At 38.7% G+C, this 16,950-nt stretch overlaps 1 protein-coding gene across 4 annotated transcripts in view; it reads right to left on the reverse strand.

Annotated features, from left to right (window-relative positions):
• Positions 1-3,035: 3,035 nt before the first annotated feature.
• ADCYAP1R1 (ADCYAP receptor type I) overlaps positions 3,036-16,950 on the reverse strand; it is a 282,065-nt gene continuing 268,150 nt past the window's right edge. The window contains exons 14-17 of one of the 4 annotated variants that reach the window (XM_040352224.1): positions 14,004-14,078; positions 8,840-8,969; positions 5,199-5,240; positions 3,036-3,803 (exon numbers count right to left, since the gene is read on the reverse strand). In XM_040352224.1, the coding sequence (XP_040208158.1) occupies positions 3,585-3,803; positions 5,199-5,240; positions 8,840-8,969; positions 14,004-14,078 (466 nt within the window). In that variant the 3' untranslated portion in view covers positions 3,036-3,584. The remainder of the gene's footprint in view (positions 3,804-5,198; positions 5,241-8,839; positions 8,970-14,003; positions 14,079-16,950) is intronic. The other 3 variants (XM_040352225.1, XM_040352226.1, XM_040352227.1) reach the window with 3 other exon arrangements.

Below are 16,950 nucleotides of genomic sequence, written 5' to 3' on the forward strand. Positions count from 1 at the left end.
GCTTTTTACATTTAGACATAGTAAAATAAATAATAAAAAAATAATGCCTACCGAAAATAAAAATCACATTTAATTAGTTACATGCCAAAGATCATGTTTCCCTTTCCAAGGAAAATATAGATTATAAAACATCTCTATTACCCAAATACTTTCAAACATTCTAGATTTTAAGATGATTTGTTGAGGTGCTATAAAAGCAAATATAAATTCCCCAAAAATTCTGGACATGGTAGGGTATGATAATTTTTTTGCTTGTAAACATCAAGACTTCAACACACAGACTTACTAAAACACATATAAAATTATGCATTTACAGTTAATGTTTTAATGGCTCAGAGTGATATATGGCACAAGTCATGTCACAGCCTATTACTTTTTCCAAAAAAAAAAAGATTCTGCGACTTAAAATAATGATATGAGATATACACATTCTGCATTGTTTATACACATTCTGCATTGTTTTACACATTCTGCATTTTTTTTATTTTTAGGCCTTACCTTTGTTCTTTCATTCCAAAAAAATACCTTTTATCTAATATTTTATATTCTGTAAAACAAAAGGTGTGGCCTGTAGCGCACCAGATAATTGTTTATGACTCTATTTTGTGATATGTGCATATGTATGCTTTTCATTAAAATATAATAAAAATATCTGAAAGCGTAGTATTATTATCCAGTTGTCACATATTTTTTATTTTTTTGCTTAATTTTTCTTTTCTGAAAATACCTCTTAATCTTGGTATATATTTTTTTTCTTAGCTAATTGACATCATATAAGTTTGAGATAAGAAAATATGTTAGAATTTGTAGCAGTAGGTGCAAGGCAATTATGTTTTTTTTGACTGTCACAAAATATTAAAAGCTATATATTTTTTTATATACTTTTAAACTCATTAAAAAATAAAAGCAGAAAATGTTACACATTGAGGTCTCTTGCAGTGTCAATGATATTACCATATTCCTTGTTACAGTCTACAACATTATCAAAATATTAGTGTACATGTATCTATATTTTGCGTAGAATCTGCAATTTTTTTTTTTTTTTGCAGACACACCCTGCATGTATCACCAAACACAGTGCAATCTATATACAGACTTCATTTAGGTCATTTCACATTTTTTTGATTTTACAAGCACAAAATAAAATAAAAAATAAAAAAGTGTATATATATATATATCTATAAATATATCTATATCGATCGATCGATCGATCGATCGATCGATAGATCTATCTATATATATATATATATATATATATATATATATATATATATATATATATATATATATATAGATATATATTATATCTATATATATAGATGTATCTATATAAATATATCTATCTATATATATATATATAAATATATAGATTGATAGATATATTTATATATCTATATCTATCCATCTATATATATATATATATATATATATATATATATATATATATATATATATATATATATATAGATAGATATATAGATATATATAGATATCTATATCTATCTATCTATCTATCTATCTATCTATCTATCTATCTATCTATCTATCTATCTATCTATATCTAGATATATATATTAGGGATGCACCGATATATCGGCGGCCGATACATATTGGCCGAAAATAGCTGTTTTGGGGAAATGCCGAAACAACGTAAAAATTGCCGATAATGACTAGTGGTGCAACGCGGGATTGCAGAGCGGTAAAACACACATTAAAAAATTGTCTCCGCTCTGCTCGCACACAGCCCCGCCTGCTCCTAACCCCACGCTGTGATAGACAGAATGCGGGTCTAATGCTGAGATGTGTTCTGCCTATCACAGCGTGGGGTTAGGAGGAGGTGGGGCTGTGTGCGAGAAGCGTGGAGACAGTTTCAACATACGGGTGGTCAGTTGCTTTCCTTTCTAGCATAACATGTTTGCAGCCATCCGTCGTCCCCTCTCCCCCCACATACATCCCTCGGCTGGCTCTATCTTCGGGACTCTGTCCTCCCCTCCCCCCGGCTGCCTAGTCTGGCTCCTGTCCCTGCCGCCAATGCACTCCTGTTTTGGAGGTGACAGGGTTAATAAAGAGAACCTGTCACCTCCAATTGCTATCACACAGGGAATTATTTTCTCTTGTGTGATAGCAATAAAGTTAAGTGTAAAAAAAAAATAAGAAATAATAATTAAATTAATAAAATAAGTAATTAAAAAGTAAAGAATAAAGCAGCCTATGGCCAGCTGGTACTGACTCCTGCGTGGGTATAGTCCCAATGCTGTGGCAGGTTTACTGATGTGGTTTGTTTGTATGTTTTATACTCAATAAAAAAAAAAAAAAGTTAAGAATAAGAAAAATAATATTAAAAATAAGAAAAGTATACAAAAATAAAAAAAGTAAAACGACAAGCTACAAAAAAAAGTGATAAAGTAATAGAAAAAAAAAAAAGAAACAAGAGGCGGCAATTGGGGGACAGTGATATGATGCTCCATACTTTTTTGCAATCCGACTGTACTGTTTTAACATACAATTATAAAAAAAAAAAAGAAAAGTCATTTTCAGTTTCGGTTTCGGACTGACATTTTTTTTTATTTCCGTTTCGGTTCTGAAATTTCCATTTCGGTGCACCTCTAATATATATTTTATATATATATATATATATATATATATATATATATATATATATATATATTTTATATATATATATACAGTATATATATATATATATATATATATATATATATATATATATATATATATATATATATATATATATATATATATATATATATATATTTTATATATATATATATATATATATATATATATATATATATATATATATATAAATATATATATATATATATAATATAAAATGAAAAAAAAATCTACTTCAAGCTGCCACAATATTGTAAACTACTATGACCTATTTTTGTACACACTATTTTAATATACTATAAGAATTACAGTTCAAGTGCTCCAAATCATTTCTGTTATTTTAGAGGACATTCACGAAAACTAATGTAAAAGGAACCTCTGTTGACTGGTAGTGAGGGAAGTTTTTTTTTTTTTTTCTCTAAACGCTAAAAACACATTGGGGACAACTACAACTGAAGAAAAAAATCCCCAAATTTACAACAATTAACCAGGGGTATGGTGACGATTTGTAAAACGCAGCTTTCAAGTTCACTCGTTTTTAACAGATGTGCCCCCCTTTTTTTTTTTCCCCCAACACAACAATAATAACCAGATACATAAAAATATCAACGGAAAATAGGTATATGCTACAAATATAATAATATGTCAAAGATTGATTATTTACTGTAGACTTTGCATTAAAAAAAAAAAATGTATGGATATAATATGTATATAAGGTTCTATTGCTAGCCACCAATCACATGACTCCATGGACGTGATCAATGTGATCCTTTAACTTTTTCTTTTTTTTGGAAACCCGGTAAGGTTTACAATCCAGCATTACATGTTGTTTCTCCCTGACCCAATGTTTCCCTTAAAAAAAAAAAAAAGGATGCAAAAATTAAAGTATTAGGGTAAAATAAAAAATAAAAATATTATTAAAAGAAAAGAAAAGTGACGTTTGACTGTTCTCAGGCAGTTTGGGGACTCATGTCACCAGGTTCTCCGCATTTATGCTGGACATCCGGATCTGGGAGCTGCTCTTGCTCAGAATGGACAATTGTGTCCCTCCATTGACTCCGCTGCTCGCCAGGGATGGGTGACGGTGCTTGAAATCCACAGCAAAGTACCGGTTGACTTTCCAACTCCTCCATTTTCTCTTTATCTCTGATTGCACCTTTAGGGAGAAACTTTAAAAGGTCATTTTTTTATGTACTTTTGTTGTTATGGAAAAGGATGGTAAACATGCAATATTATCATTTAATGTTATCATTTTGCTGCATAAATTTCCACAATAAATATTTCTGATGGTGAGGCGATACACTGAGAGGGGCAGATTCAGGTAGAATTACATTATGCCGCGGCGGCGTAACGTATCCCATTTACCTTACACCACCGCAGGTTTACAGTATAAGTGCCTGATTCACAAACCTTTTACCTGTAAACTTGCGGCGGTGTAACGTAAATCCGCTCGGCGCAAGCCCGCCTAATTCCAATGGGGAGGGCACCATTTAAATTAGGTGCGTTCCCGCGCCGAACGTTCTGCGCATGCTCCATTAGGAAATTTCCCGACGTGCTTTGCGCGAAATTACGGCGCCCCGAAGTTTTTTTGGAACGGCGAAGTGCGTTATGTCGTTTTGTATTCCCGGACGTCTTACGCAAAAAAAAATGTGAAATTCGACGCGGGAACGACGGCCATACTTTAACATGGCTGTTCTAAAGATAAGCCATGAAAAAGCAGGCCTAAGTTTGCGACGGGAAAAACCGACTAGCGACGACGTAAGAGATTGCGACGAACGCGCGTATCTTCGCGGATCGCCGTAAGTAGTCATTTGCATATTCTACTGCGACCGCAATGGAATCGCCACCTAGCGGCCGACCTAGAATTGCATCCTAAGATCCGACGGTGTAAGTCAATTACACCTGTCGGATCTTACGGCTATCTATGCGTAACTGATTCTATGAATCAGCCGCATAGTTACGACGGGCGGATCACAGAGATATGACGGCGTATCAGGAGATACGCCGTCGTATCTCTTTTGTGAATCTGGCCCCGAGTTTTTAGCAGCGGCAGACTTTTTTTTTTTTTATTATAGCAATTTTGTACACCATTTTGCCCAATATCTTTATTTTGCACGTAGCAGTTATCTATTGGCGCTGATTGATCTTTATAAAATGCAATATTATCAGTCTACTGTATCTATATATCTATCTATCTACCTATCATTCTATTTTATTCTAATATTTTATATTATAACGAATGACCAGAAAAACAAAAGAACAAAACGAATGAAACGAAAACAATCACATTTTTTGGCAGGGCAATGTGCAATGTGCAATTCTGAACATTCGAAAATTTGGAAATTTGGGAATTTTAAAAACTTTCGAAAAAAACAACTTCTAAATTAAACACAACTGGGCAAAACCACTAGAATTTACTTTAAAGTTGGCATTGTGATACAATAAACCTATTTGTAACAGTAAAAAAAAAAAAAAGGAAATATAATTCATATAAATATAAACATGAATTTGTGATAATGCGATTTTAGCTTTGAATGAGAAAACTGCAGTAAACTTTATCTTACCTCGCCATTCAGGAAACAGTAGAGGATTGCAACAACAAAACCCTTGAAACAGAGATAAAAACGTATTTAATGTGTGTTTGCATTTCCCTGTTTTTATAACATGATTATTCTTATTAGCTTAAATAAATAGGGATGAGTGAAATTTTTACAGCTGTCGGCTAATTGCCAGCTCCTATCTCTCCACAGTGACTCACCTGTTGATGATCCTGCTCGTCAGTCATGCCTACTTAAGCTTTCCAGCTCATTTGCTCTCTGCCTTCGCCTTGGTCAACATCACAGAGACTTTCTCCTGCATTCCTGTTGAAGACTTTGCTTGGCTGACATCCCTTCTGGCTCCTAATCCTGCTTGCTGTTCTACTACGTATATCTCTTGCTTTCTGACATTTGGCTTGGCTGACTATCCGATCCGGTTCCTGAACTCTGGCTATGTTTTGACTACGCTTACTCTGTTTATCTTTTTATTATTATTATTAACCGGTTAAGACCCGGACCATTATGCAGGTAAAGGACCTGGTCCCTTTCTGCGATTCGGCACTGCGTCGCTTTAACTGACAATTGCGTGGTCGTGCGACGTGGCTCCCAAACAAAATTGGCATCCTTTTTTCCCCACAAATAGAGATTTCTTTTGGTGGTATTTGATCACCTCTGCGTTTTTTATTTTTTGCGCTATAAAAAAAAATAGAGCGACAATTTTGAAAAAAATGCATTATTTTTTGCTTTTTGCTATAATAAATATCCCCAAAAAAGATCTATTTTTTTTTCCTCAGTTTAGGCCGATACGTATTCTTATACCACATATTTCTGGTAAAAAAAATAATAATCGCAATAAGCGTTTATTGATTGGTTTGCGCAAAATGTATATTGTCTACCAAATAGGGGATAGTTTTATTGCATTTTTATTAATAATTTTATTTTTCTAGTAATGGTGGCGATCAGCGATTTTTATCGTGACTGCGACATTATGGTGGACACATCAGACACTTTTGACACTATTTTGGGACCATTATCATTTTCACATCGATCAGTGCTATAAAAATGCACTGATTACTGTAAAAATGACACTGGCAGTGAAGGGGTTAACCAGGGGGGGACGCTGTAGGGGTTAAGTGTGCCCTAAGGGAGTGATTCTTACTGTAGGGGGGCGTGGCTGTGCGTGTGGTGTCACTGATCGTCATTCCCTATGACAGGGAACAGACGATCAGTGACAGCCACACTAGGAACAACAGGGAAAGGTTTGCTTACATTTACCTTTCCCCATTCTTCCTCTCTGTGACCCGATCGCGGGACACCGGCGATTGGGTCCACTGTTCCCACGGGGACGGTCACGGAGAAGAGGACCGGGTCACGAGTGCGCTGCCGGCACGCTCGCAACCCACGGCTGGGATCTTAAAGGGGCCGTACCTGTACGCCCTTGTGCCCAGTCGTGGCATTTTGACGACGTATATCATCGTGCGGCGGTCCTCAAGCGGTTAAATGTCTCCTCCTAGGTTATGGGTAATTCTTTTACCTATCCTGCACCTGTTCTTGTGCCGAAAAAAATATATATAAATGATTTCATATTTTTTCCACAGAAAGAAAAAAAATATGTTTTTGGATTATCCTATTTCTGTACAACCTGGGAATTGGCTTGGTTCTGTCTAAAGAAATAAAATATTCCCAATCCAACAGTAATCAGACAGATTAGGAGATATTTGTATTGTGCCTATTATTATTGTGTATTGGGCTTCCCCCGCTGACAGCTGAAAAGAAAAAAAAAACGGCGTGGGGTCCCCCCGTTCCATACCAGGCCCTTTGGGTCTTGTACGGATTTAAAGGGGATATCTTCACCAAATGTTTTAAAAAAGCGCATGGGGTCCCCCCCAAAATCCATACCAGACCCATATCTAAGCATGCGGGCCATGAACCATACTAGGCCACAAGCCCTCAACATGGAGGGGGGGTGGGTGCTTTGGGGCAATCCTCACAATCCTTCCTGGCTGGCTGGATTGGGGGGGGACCCCACGCCGTTATTTTCTAACTTTTAAATAGCTGGGTGCCGACAATTGCAACCGCGAGTCAATTTAAAGTGTCGCCTGCGCAGTCAGCTCTACACGGCGGGCGCCGTATGTCGGCTATTTACGGAAAACTGGTGACGCGCCTTATGCACCATGGGTTGTTTTTCACCAGACGTCAATCATCTAACCTCTCAATAGGAACGCCCAGTCCCGCGGGAATCAGAACCCGGAAGCTGGGGGGAAAATAACAATATAACGGTATGTACAGCGGAAAAAAAAAATACCTGCATAATGTACAAGTCGATAGTATGCTGGATGTAATGTTAGATAATTGTTTCAGGGTGAACCTCCACTTTAATTGTGATTTGACTCGTTTTCTTCCCTTTAAAAATTAAATTTTTGCTGCAGCAGGTTCTATACATGCTACAGATGCCCCACCTTACAGGGACCCCCCAGGCACTATATTTAAAGGATTTTTTTTCATTTTTAATGTTTCACTTTACCAATAAAATCACTGCTCTTTTGAAAACTATCATTTGTAAAAAAAATATATATATATATTTGTTGCCAATTACTTGCATATAAGCCTTCAAAATGGGGACTTTTGATTTCTCATGTACGCCTCACAAAGGAGTTTGCGGTTTGGAGCCAAACTTTTCCCCTGTTCGGGAGTTCTGCTGTGAACCGAGGGGAGGGGTCATTAGTCCCATCTCTATCATTAAAGCGGAGTTCCGGCCACAATTTCACTTTTTAAATATAAATACCCCTGTAATACACAAGCTTAATGTATTCTAGTAAAGTTAGTCTGTAAACTAAGGTCGGTTTTGTTAGGTTGTTACAGCATTTAGATACTTTATAAAATAGAAATTGACTGGGGCCATCTTAAGTGTAGGCATCATGAAGCCAGACTGTATAACTTCCTGGATTTCAGCCTTGCAGCTCTCGCACATGCTCAGTGCTGCACAAGCAGTGTCAGATCAGGTTTCAGCACCTGTGCTGTCCAAGTCACATGATTCTTTGAGACTGGGGAGTGCACAGACTCCTGGAAAGTTACACCCACTACATTCCCAGGAGTCTGTGCGTGTAGGTTAGGAAGCATTAAGCACCTAGGTGCAGGAAGTGGGAATATTAACTATTCTGCCTAGCAACAACACTTTGAAGGCATCTAAAAAAAAAAAAAAATTCGTAAAGGATTAATGACATTTTTTTAAAACTACTGACGTAATGTTATATTTATGGGTGGAACTCCACTTTAAGGTTAAAAAAAAACTTCTGGGTGCTGCTCCCTCTTCTGCCTGCCCTTATATTTACCTGAGCCCCATCTTGATCCAGTAATGTGCATGAGTGCAGCGGCTCTCCTCTCCTCTCTCTTCTTACTGGCTCACACAGCAGCTGGAGCCATTGGGGGGCCGAGCCTTTCTCTGTACGTGAATGGACAATGTCCATTTACAGGAGCACGTCTCAATACCTGCTCAAGTAAGCCCCATAGCAAGAGGCTTGCTATTGGGGAGACTCAGCATGGGGGAGGAGCCAAGACCGCTGGCAGGGGACCCAAAAAGCAGATAATTAGGGCTGCTCTATGCAAAACTATTACACAGAGCAGGTAAGTATACATTTTTTTTTTCTTAATTGCAAGCTTTGAAGTACCTGAAATGATCCCAGCCCCAACTCAAAGACCAGCCTTTCCCTCTTGCTGACGTTCTCTGGAGAAAAGGCAAAGACGGTGTAGTGTATTCCGAAAAGGGGGATCAGCAGTAACGTAGACCGAGCCAACCTCCTGGTAGAGGAAAGAAAGAAAAAGGTTACTGCAAAATACTGATATAGCCAATGCTGGACTATGAGTAGAAGACGGCAATAAATAAGTAAAAATGAACAATGAAGTTGCTCTTCCAGACTGAAATTTACGTTCTCCAACTCCCGTGTGTACACTTACCACCAATTGTCAACCCATATCAAGATGTTTAAAAAAAAGTAGACATGTGCAATTAGTTTAGTTTTCGAATTCTATTTTTCACGAATTTCGACAAATTTGATTATTTGGAAATATCAGATTTTTCAGGTTTTCAAATTTTTGAGCTTTTGAGAATTTAAAAAATCCTAAAATTCAAATATTCTAAATTTTATAAATCCGGAAATTTGCTATTCGGAATTTCGGAAATTCAAAAATCCGAAAAAAAAGAATGAAAATCTTAAAATTCAAAAGAATAAAAATCCCCAAATAAGAACCTTGGGCCAGATTCACGAATATCTACGGCGGTGTAACGTGTCCCCTTTACGTTAAGCCGCCGCAAGTTTTCGGCGTAAGTGCTTGATTCACAAAGCACTTGCCTGTAATCTTGCGGCGGCGTAGCGTAAAGCCGTCCGGCGCAAGCCCACCTAATTCAAATGGGGCATGTACCATTTAAATTAGGCGTGTTCCCACGCCGAACGTTCTGCGCATGCTCCGTTAGGAAATTTCCCGCCGTGCTTTGCGCGAAATTACGGCACCCCGACGTGTTTTTTTAAGGCGACGTGCGGAACGTACTTTCGTATTCCCGGACGTCTTACGCAAAAAAAAAAATTTAAATTCGACGCGGGAACGACGGCCATACTTTAACATGGATGGTTTTATTTTACACCATCTAAATAGCACTCTTAACTTTACGATGGGAAAAACCGACTAGCGACGACGTAAGAGATTGCGACGAACGCGCATATCTTCGTGGGTCGCCGTAATCAGCTAATTTGCATACCCAACACTGGAAAACGACGCAAACTCCACCCAGCGGCCGCCGGAAAATTACACCTAAGATCCGAAGGAGTACGAAGCCGTACGCCTGTCGGATCTTAGCCAAAAGCCGTCGTATCTTTGTTTGTGAATTACAAATAAAGATACGACGCAGCAAATTTAAAAGTACGCCGGAGTATCAGCAGATACTCCGGCGTACTTTTTCTGTGAATCTGGCCCCAAAAACCTGAAAAAGAGAAAACCTGAAAATTAGAAAAACTGAAATATTAACTAACTAATAATAACTTAACTATCAATAGCTATTAAATTATTGGTATTCGGAAATTTCAAAAATCCAAAAAATAAGAATGAAAATTCAAAAGAACGAAAATCTAAAAATAAGAAACCTGAAAAATTTGAAAAACTGAAATAATAACTAACTAATAATAACTTAACTATTCCTAACTATTTAATTATAGGTATCTCCTTTCAAATTTTGGCTGTAAGTGAACGTAACAAATTATCTGAAATAACGAACGCTGTATTAAAAAGACTGGAACGTAACAAATTAATAAAAATAAATAACAATAACAATAATAATAAAAACGTTTTGTTATTATTGATTAATTTGTTCCATTTATTTAGATGCGGCATTCGCGATTTTGGATAATTTGTAGTTTAAGATAAATTCGTATTTGTTACGTTCACTAAAAGTCAAATTTGAAAGGAAATTCCAATACCTATAATTTACTAGTTATTATTAGTTAGTTAGTTAGTTATTATTTCTTTCTTAATTTCGTATTTTCAAACTTTTGGATTTTCAAATTTTCAGATTCCAAATTTCCGAAAATTCGGAAAATCGAAAATTTGGAAATTCAGAATTCGAAAATCCAAAAATTTAAGAACTTTAACATTCAGAAATGTTCTAATCTTCTAATTTTCAAATCTCCGAATTCCGAATTTTGGAATTTTAAAAATGTGAACATTTTGAAATTTAGAAATTTGATAATTTAGAAATTTGGAATTGACGAATTTTCAAACTTCTGAAAAAAAAACGAATGAAACTAAAATGAAAACAAATGAATAATAATAAAAAAAAACACTCAATCCATAAAATGCGTAAAAATACTTAATCCACAAAGAGGTTTTCATACGACTAATTTTCAGATTGCAGTGGACTTTGCTAAAATAACTACAGGGTTGATTTACTAAAACTGGGGAGTTGCAAAATCTGCTCTGCATAGAAACCAATCAGCTTCCAGGTAATTTGTCAAAGCTTAACCCTTCCTGACCTTCCACCGCAGCTATACACCGCAGGGCGACTGCTCTGTGCCAGATCGAAATTTCGTATTTCCACATTTTTGAATTCCAAAATTTTGAATTTTCCAAATTTCTAAATTTCGGAAATTCGTAATGTCAGAAATTTGAAAATTCGGAATTTCCGAAATATGAAAATTGTAAGTTTCAGAAATTTGAAAATTCTAAATTTTGGAAATTCGGATATTTGAAAATACGGAAATGAGAAATTTTGGGAATTGTGAATCCGGAAATTCAAAGTTCGTAAATTAGAAATTTTGGAAATTCTAAATTTCGGAAATTCAAAAATTCGAATTTCGGAATATCGAAATTTCGGAAATTCGAAGATTTGAAATTAGAAATTTCGGAAATTTAAATTAAATCTGAAAATTCTAAACAATGAAAATCCGGAAATGTGAAAATCGGAAATGTGAAAATCGGAAATTTGAAATCCGAATATTCCAAAATCCGAAAATTCGAATTTTCAAATTTCAGAATTCTGAATTTCAGAATTCCGAATTTCAGAATAAAGCAAAAAAAAGAATGAAACAAAAATGAAAACAAACAAATTTTTCGACAGTGCACATGTCTAATTGTAAAGAAAAGAAGAAAAGAAAAGAAATAACAATATCCATATTTTGTAGACACTGGCCTATATGTTTTGTGCAAACCAATCAATATACGCTTATTGGGATTTTCTTTCACCAAAATATGTAGCAGAATACATATTGGCCTAAATTGATGAAGAAATTCGATTTTGTTCATTTTTTTAATTGGATATGTATTATAGCAGAAAGTAAAAACAATTTTACTTTTACTTTAAAATTGTTGTTTTTTTTTGTTTATAACGCACAAAATAAAAACCTGCAGAGGTGATTAACCACTTAATCATGGCCCCATAGCCAAATTACGGCTACAAGGCGGTTCCTTAACTCTGGGAGGACTTCCATGGACGTCCTCCCAGAATTGCGCTCCCGCGCGCCCCCAGAGCATTACGGATCACGGTAAATTGCCGCTGATAGCAGCCATTTACCACGTGATCGCTCCGTCCAATGACGGAACGATCACATGTAAACAAACCGGCGTCATTTGATGATGTCGGTTCCTCCCTCCTCTCTCTGTACCGATCGGTACAGTGTGAGAGGAGAGCGCGGGTGTCAGCAGCGCTGTGGGCTGGATCTGTGACTATTGCAGTCACAGATCCAGCCATCCCTGCTCAGCCATCCCTGCAATATCCTGTGCAATACTCTGCAATACCCCTGCGCAATACTCTGCAATACCCCCTGCGCAGTACTCTGCAATACCCCCGCACAATACTCTGCAATACCCCCTGCGCAATACTCTGCAATACCCCCTGCGCATTATGGCGGACACATCGGACACTTTTGATGCTATTTTGGGACCATTGTCATGTTTACAGCAATCAGTGCTATAAAAATGCATTGATTACTGTGTAAATGACAGTGGCAGGGAAAGGGTTAACCAGTAAAGGGCGCTGAAGGGGTCAAGTGTGTCCTAGGGTCTAACTGTAGGGGGGATGGGTTGTTGGTGAAACAACACTGATCACCGCTCCCGATTACAGGAAGCTGTGCTCAGTGTCCTGTCACTAGGAAGAATGGGGACATGCTTGTTTACATTATCATTTCCCCGTTCTTCCTCTCTGTGAAACGATCACAGGAATCCCCACGGACACCGAGTCCGCGGCACCCGCGATCGGAATTAACGGCGCTTGCGATGGGTGCGCGTGCCCACAATGCCGCATCCTAAAGGGGAAGTATATATACGTCGATCTGCCCACAGGAGGCATTGTGTTGACGTATACTGTATATGCGTGAGCCGGTCGTTAAGCAGTTAAAATACTTAAGAGGCAACACCAACTGGACAACTTTGTGGGTTCAACTCAAACTTACCCAGGGCCAATCCTAGGGTCACAGGCGCCTGGGTGCAGAAATATTTCTGGCACCCCCACATGGGCCTCGTCATTTTAATAACTCCTCCCCTTTACAAATGTTTCTATGGCAATGACTCAACCACAGAGATGCTCCCCCACAAAGTCTTCATTACCCTGGGATCCTTACATGATCTCTTAACAATAAACAAAATACAGAAAGAGAAGCAGAGTACTTTATTGGGACCTGGAGGGGGACCTCTGATGGACACAGAGAGGGCTTCTGTTAGAGAGTCTGTTAGATGTTCGGCGCCCCCATCTCTGCAGCAGCCTGGGTGCAATGCACCCTGTGCACCCTGCCTAGGATCGGCCCTGAACTTACCACTTTCCGTGACTATAAAGCAGGCAGCAGTCTGCCCCTGGTAGTGCAATAATTAATCCTGTAACAAAAGTGATGGATCCTGCATAAAAGGGACCCATCACTACTACGTAGCTATGGTTGTGCAATGTCTAAATCAGCCTTTCTCAACCAGGGCTCCTCCAGAGATTGCTAGGGGTTCCTTGAGCAACTTCTGATAAGTAACCAATGACATTGATGATGGTTTGGCTATCTGTAAGGGTGGGATTTTTCCCATTGACCACAAATGTAGGGAGCATTTTTTTCACTGACCTTCACACTAATGTATCCTCAGCTGTAGATATAGTTTTTATTATCCAGGGGTTCCCTAAGACCTGAAAGTTATTTCTCCATGTTGAGAAAGGCTGCTCTAAATAATGCTCTGTGTGTGTAGTGAATAGGTAGACAGTGACCTGTCTACACCGGACAACACCAATGAATCATGCACCACGGAAGGCAGACACATAAAACACCACCGATGTCACAATCACGGTAACAAATCCATGGAAATGGGCACACTTACACAGTGATGATGGAAAGATCAGACATCTTGACAGAATACTGGTTAGCCCTCTTACAGAAGCATGCCTGAAAGCAGCTGACATACATGAGAGGATTAGAAGAAGTGGTGGTGTAAACCAAAGGGGCTCATTTTATAACAAGCCGATAAAGAAAAAAAAAAGAAAGCATTGCAACCCATACAGTGAACCTCTCTGTCATCTTTGACCTCCTACTGAAAGGGCTGGAGGTGAAAGATAAACGTATCTTCTCTAGAAGTGGCAGTTAAGGATAGATCACATGACCCTTTGCGCTGCTTGCTTCTCAAGATGTTCTAAGTAATGCAAATTTGTAGTGGAATAGCTGGGATATTCCCAATTGTCAAAAGGTGTTTCTAAAAGTTAACCTGTCATCAACTTGGGCAACTCAAAAAATGTATCCTACAAACTTATGTAGACTGTTTAGTCCAATTTTTGGTACCTTACACAATTAGAACCCTTCATATAAGGCGGGGTCTAAACACTTACTAGAGCTGTATCTGGGTCCCCCATGAGTGGGTGCCTCCCCCCCCCCTTAGTTTGAATTTTTTTCCCTTGCTTTTCATAATCTTTCTCATTATTCTTATTCTCACATGCGCGTGGGAGCCGCCAGTCACGGCACGATCTCCTTTCGAAGCGGCACGCTCGCCGTTTCTAAAGTGCGCCTGCGCTGTTGTGCTGCTAATATATTTATTGTAAATAAGGCTGGTGTGGGCTCTAAAGACTCGTACACATGATCAGTCCATCCGATGAGAGCGGTCTGAAGGACCGTTCTCATCGGTTAACCAATGAAGCTGACTGATGGTCCATCGTGAGTACACACCATCAGTTCAAAATCCGATCGTGTCAGAACGCCGTGACGTAAAATACAACGACGTGCTGAAAAAAACGAAGTTCAATGCTTCCAAGCATGCTTCGACTTGATTCTGAGCATGCGTGGGTTTTTAACTGATGCTTTTGCATACTAACGATCGGTTTTGATCTATCGGTAAGGCCCTGTACACACGACCGGTTCATCCGATGAGAATGGTCCGACGGACCGTTTTCATCGGTCCACCGCTGAAGTGGCCTGATGGTCTGATGTGTGTACACACCATCAGTTCAAAAACCGATCGGGTCAGAACGCGGAGACGTAAAACACACAACGTGCTGAAAAAACTCGACTTAATTCTGAGCATGCGCGGGTTTAGAACCGATGCTTTTGTGTACTAACCATCGCTTTGGCCTGATCGGTCAGCGGTCCATCGGTTCGATTTTAAAGCATGTTTTAAAATTTTGGACCGAAGGACAACAGACCGATGGGCTATACACACGGTCGGTTTGGACCGATGAAACTGAACCTTGGTCCATTCTCATCGGTTTTGTCCGACCGTGTGCACGGGGCCTTAGGCGTCCATCGGTTCAATTTTAAAGCAAGTTCTCATTTTTTTGACCGAAGGTTAAATAACCTATGGGGCCTACACACGATCGGTTTGGACTGATAAAAACGGTCCTTCAGACCGTTGTCCTCTGGCGATCCTATCGTGTGTACGAGGCCTAAGTCTTTCACCCATTGTTGTTTGTGTTAATTAACTCTGCTATTGTGTGAAGGTTTTCTGTGTTTCTATTCATGATAATGTTGATTGTGTCTTCTGAGCTTAAAGACGGCAAGTCTGTCCTAAAGGTCATGCCTCTGAGTCACCTAGGCTGTCTAAAGGATTAGTAATTAGCTCATATTAATTAGGTTTCTGGTTACAGTTTGTATTGTCATCCTTGTGTATATATTTGTGTGAGAGCTCAAATTAAAAGGCTATTCCTGATGTACTCCTAGACTGGTCTTGTCTGGTGACTGGGTGGGTTAAAGAGTCTTGGATAGTGCTGGTTCTGGACAAAGGAAGCATTGAAGGCGGACACAGTCCTGGGTTTGTCACAGTAAGGCCTCATACACACGGACGGACTGTCCGATGAAAACGGTCCGCCGGACCGTTTTCATCGGACATGTCCGCTGTCGGATTTTGGTCTGATGAATGTACACACCATCAAACCAAAATCCCCGTGGACAGGATACGTGGCCGCGCCGTCGCGGCGACGTGCGCGACCCTGGAAGGTCAATGCTTCCACACATGCGTCGAATCACTTCGACGCATGCGATGGCTTTTGGCCGAGCGGACATGTCCGGTAAGTCGTACAGACGACCGAACATGTCCGACGGACAGGCTTCCAGTGGACATGTTTCTTAGCATGCTAAGAAACATTTGTCCGCTGGAAACCTATCCGTTCCGCCGGAAAATTGTCCGGTCGGACGTACAGACGACCGAACATGTCCGCTGAAACTGGTCTGCGGACCAGTTTTTAGCAGACATGTTCGGTCATGTGTACGAGGCCTCAGATATGCAATATGGCCCTCGTACTGAAAAGTTGGGAGATCCTCATTCTAGAGAATGGAGGGGCTGGGGCCGATATTGATTTTATAACAGCCATTACAATTTGAATATAGCTTCAGCTGTCAAACACTTTGGATTTGCTGGAAATGTTTCAGTTTTGATCAAAGGAACCTCTACCAATGTGTTCTTTTTTTTTTATTTCATTATATGTCCAGCGTGAGTTGCCTGGGATGGTAACAGATTCACTTTAAGGAACTTCAGACTAACTGAATTCCTAAAAAAACAAACAAAAAAAAACTAGGAAAGTGGACTTGTAGGGTGCCCAACAACAAACAGTGTTAAAATTTAAATTTGAATTTACATTCAATTAAAAGAAGCATGTTCTCATCTATGATTAATTATACAATGACCTCATGCAGACTCCCAGTCTCTATGATACCATTTCCTTCACTATATTTCTGCTATCATTTTCTTATTGTCATACATATATTATGAATATTGTGTTAACTAGGGTTGCACCGTTACCGGTATCAACGCCAATACTAATACTCGCGCAAATGCTCCGATACTT

The sequence above is a fragment of the Rana temporaria genome, chromosome 5 (assembly GCF_905171775.1).
Source record: "Rana temporaria chromosome 5, aRanTem1.1, whole genome shotgun sequence".
NCBI lineage: Eukaryota > Metazoa > Chordata > Amphibia > Anura > Ranidae > Rana > Rana temporaria.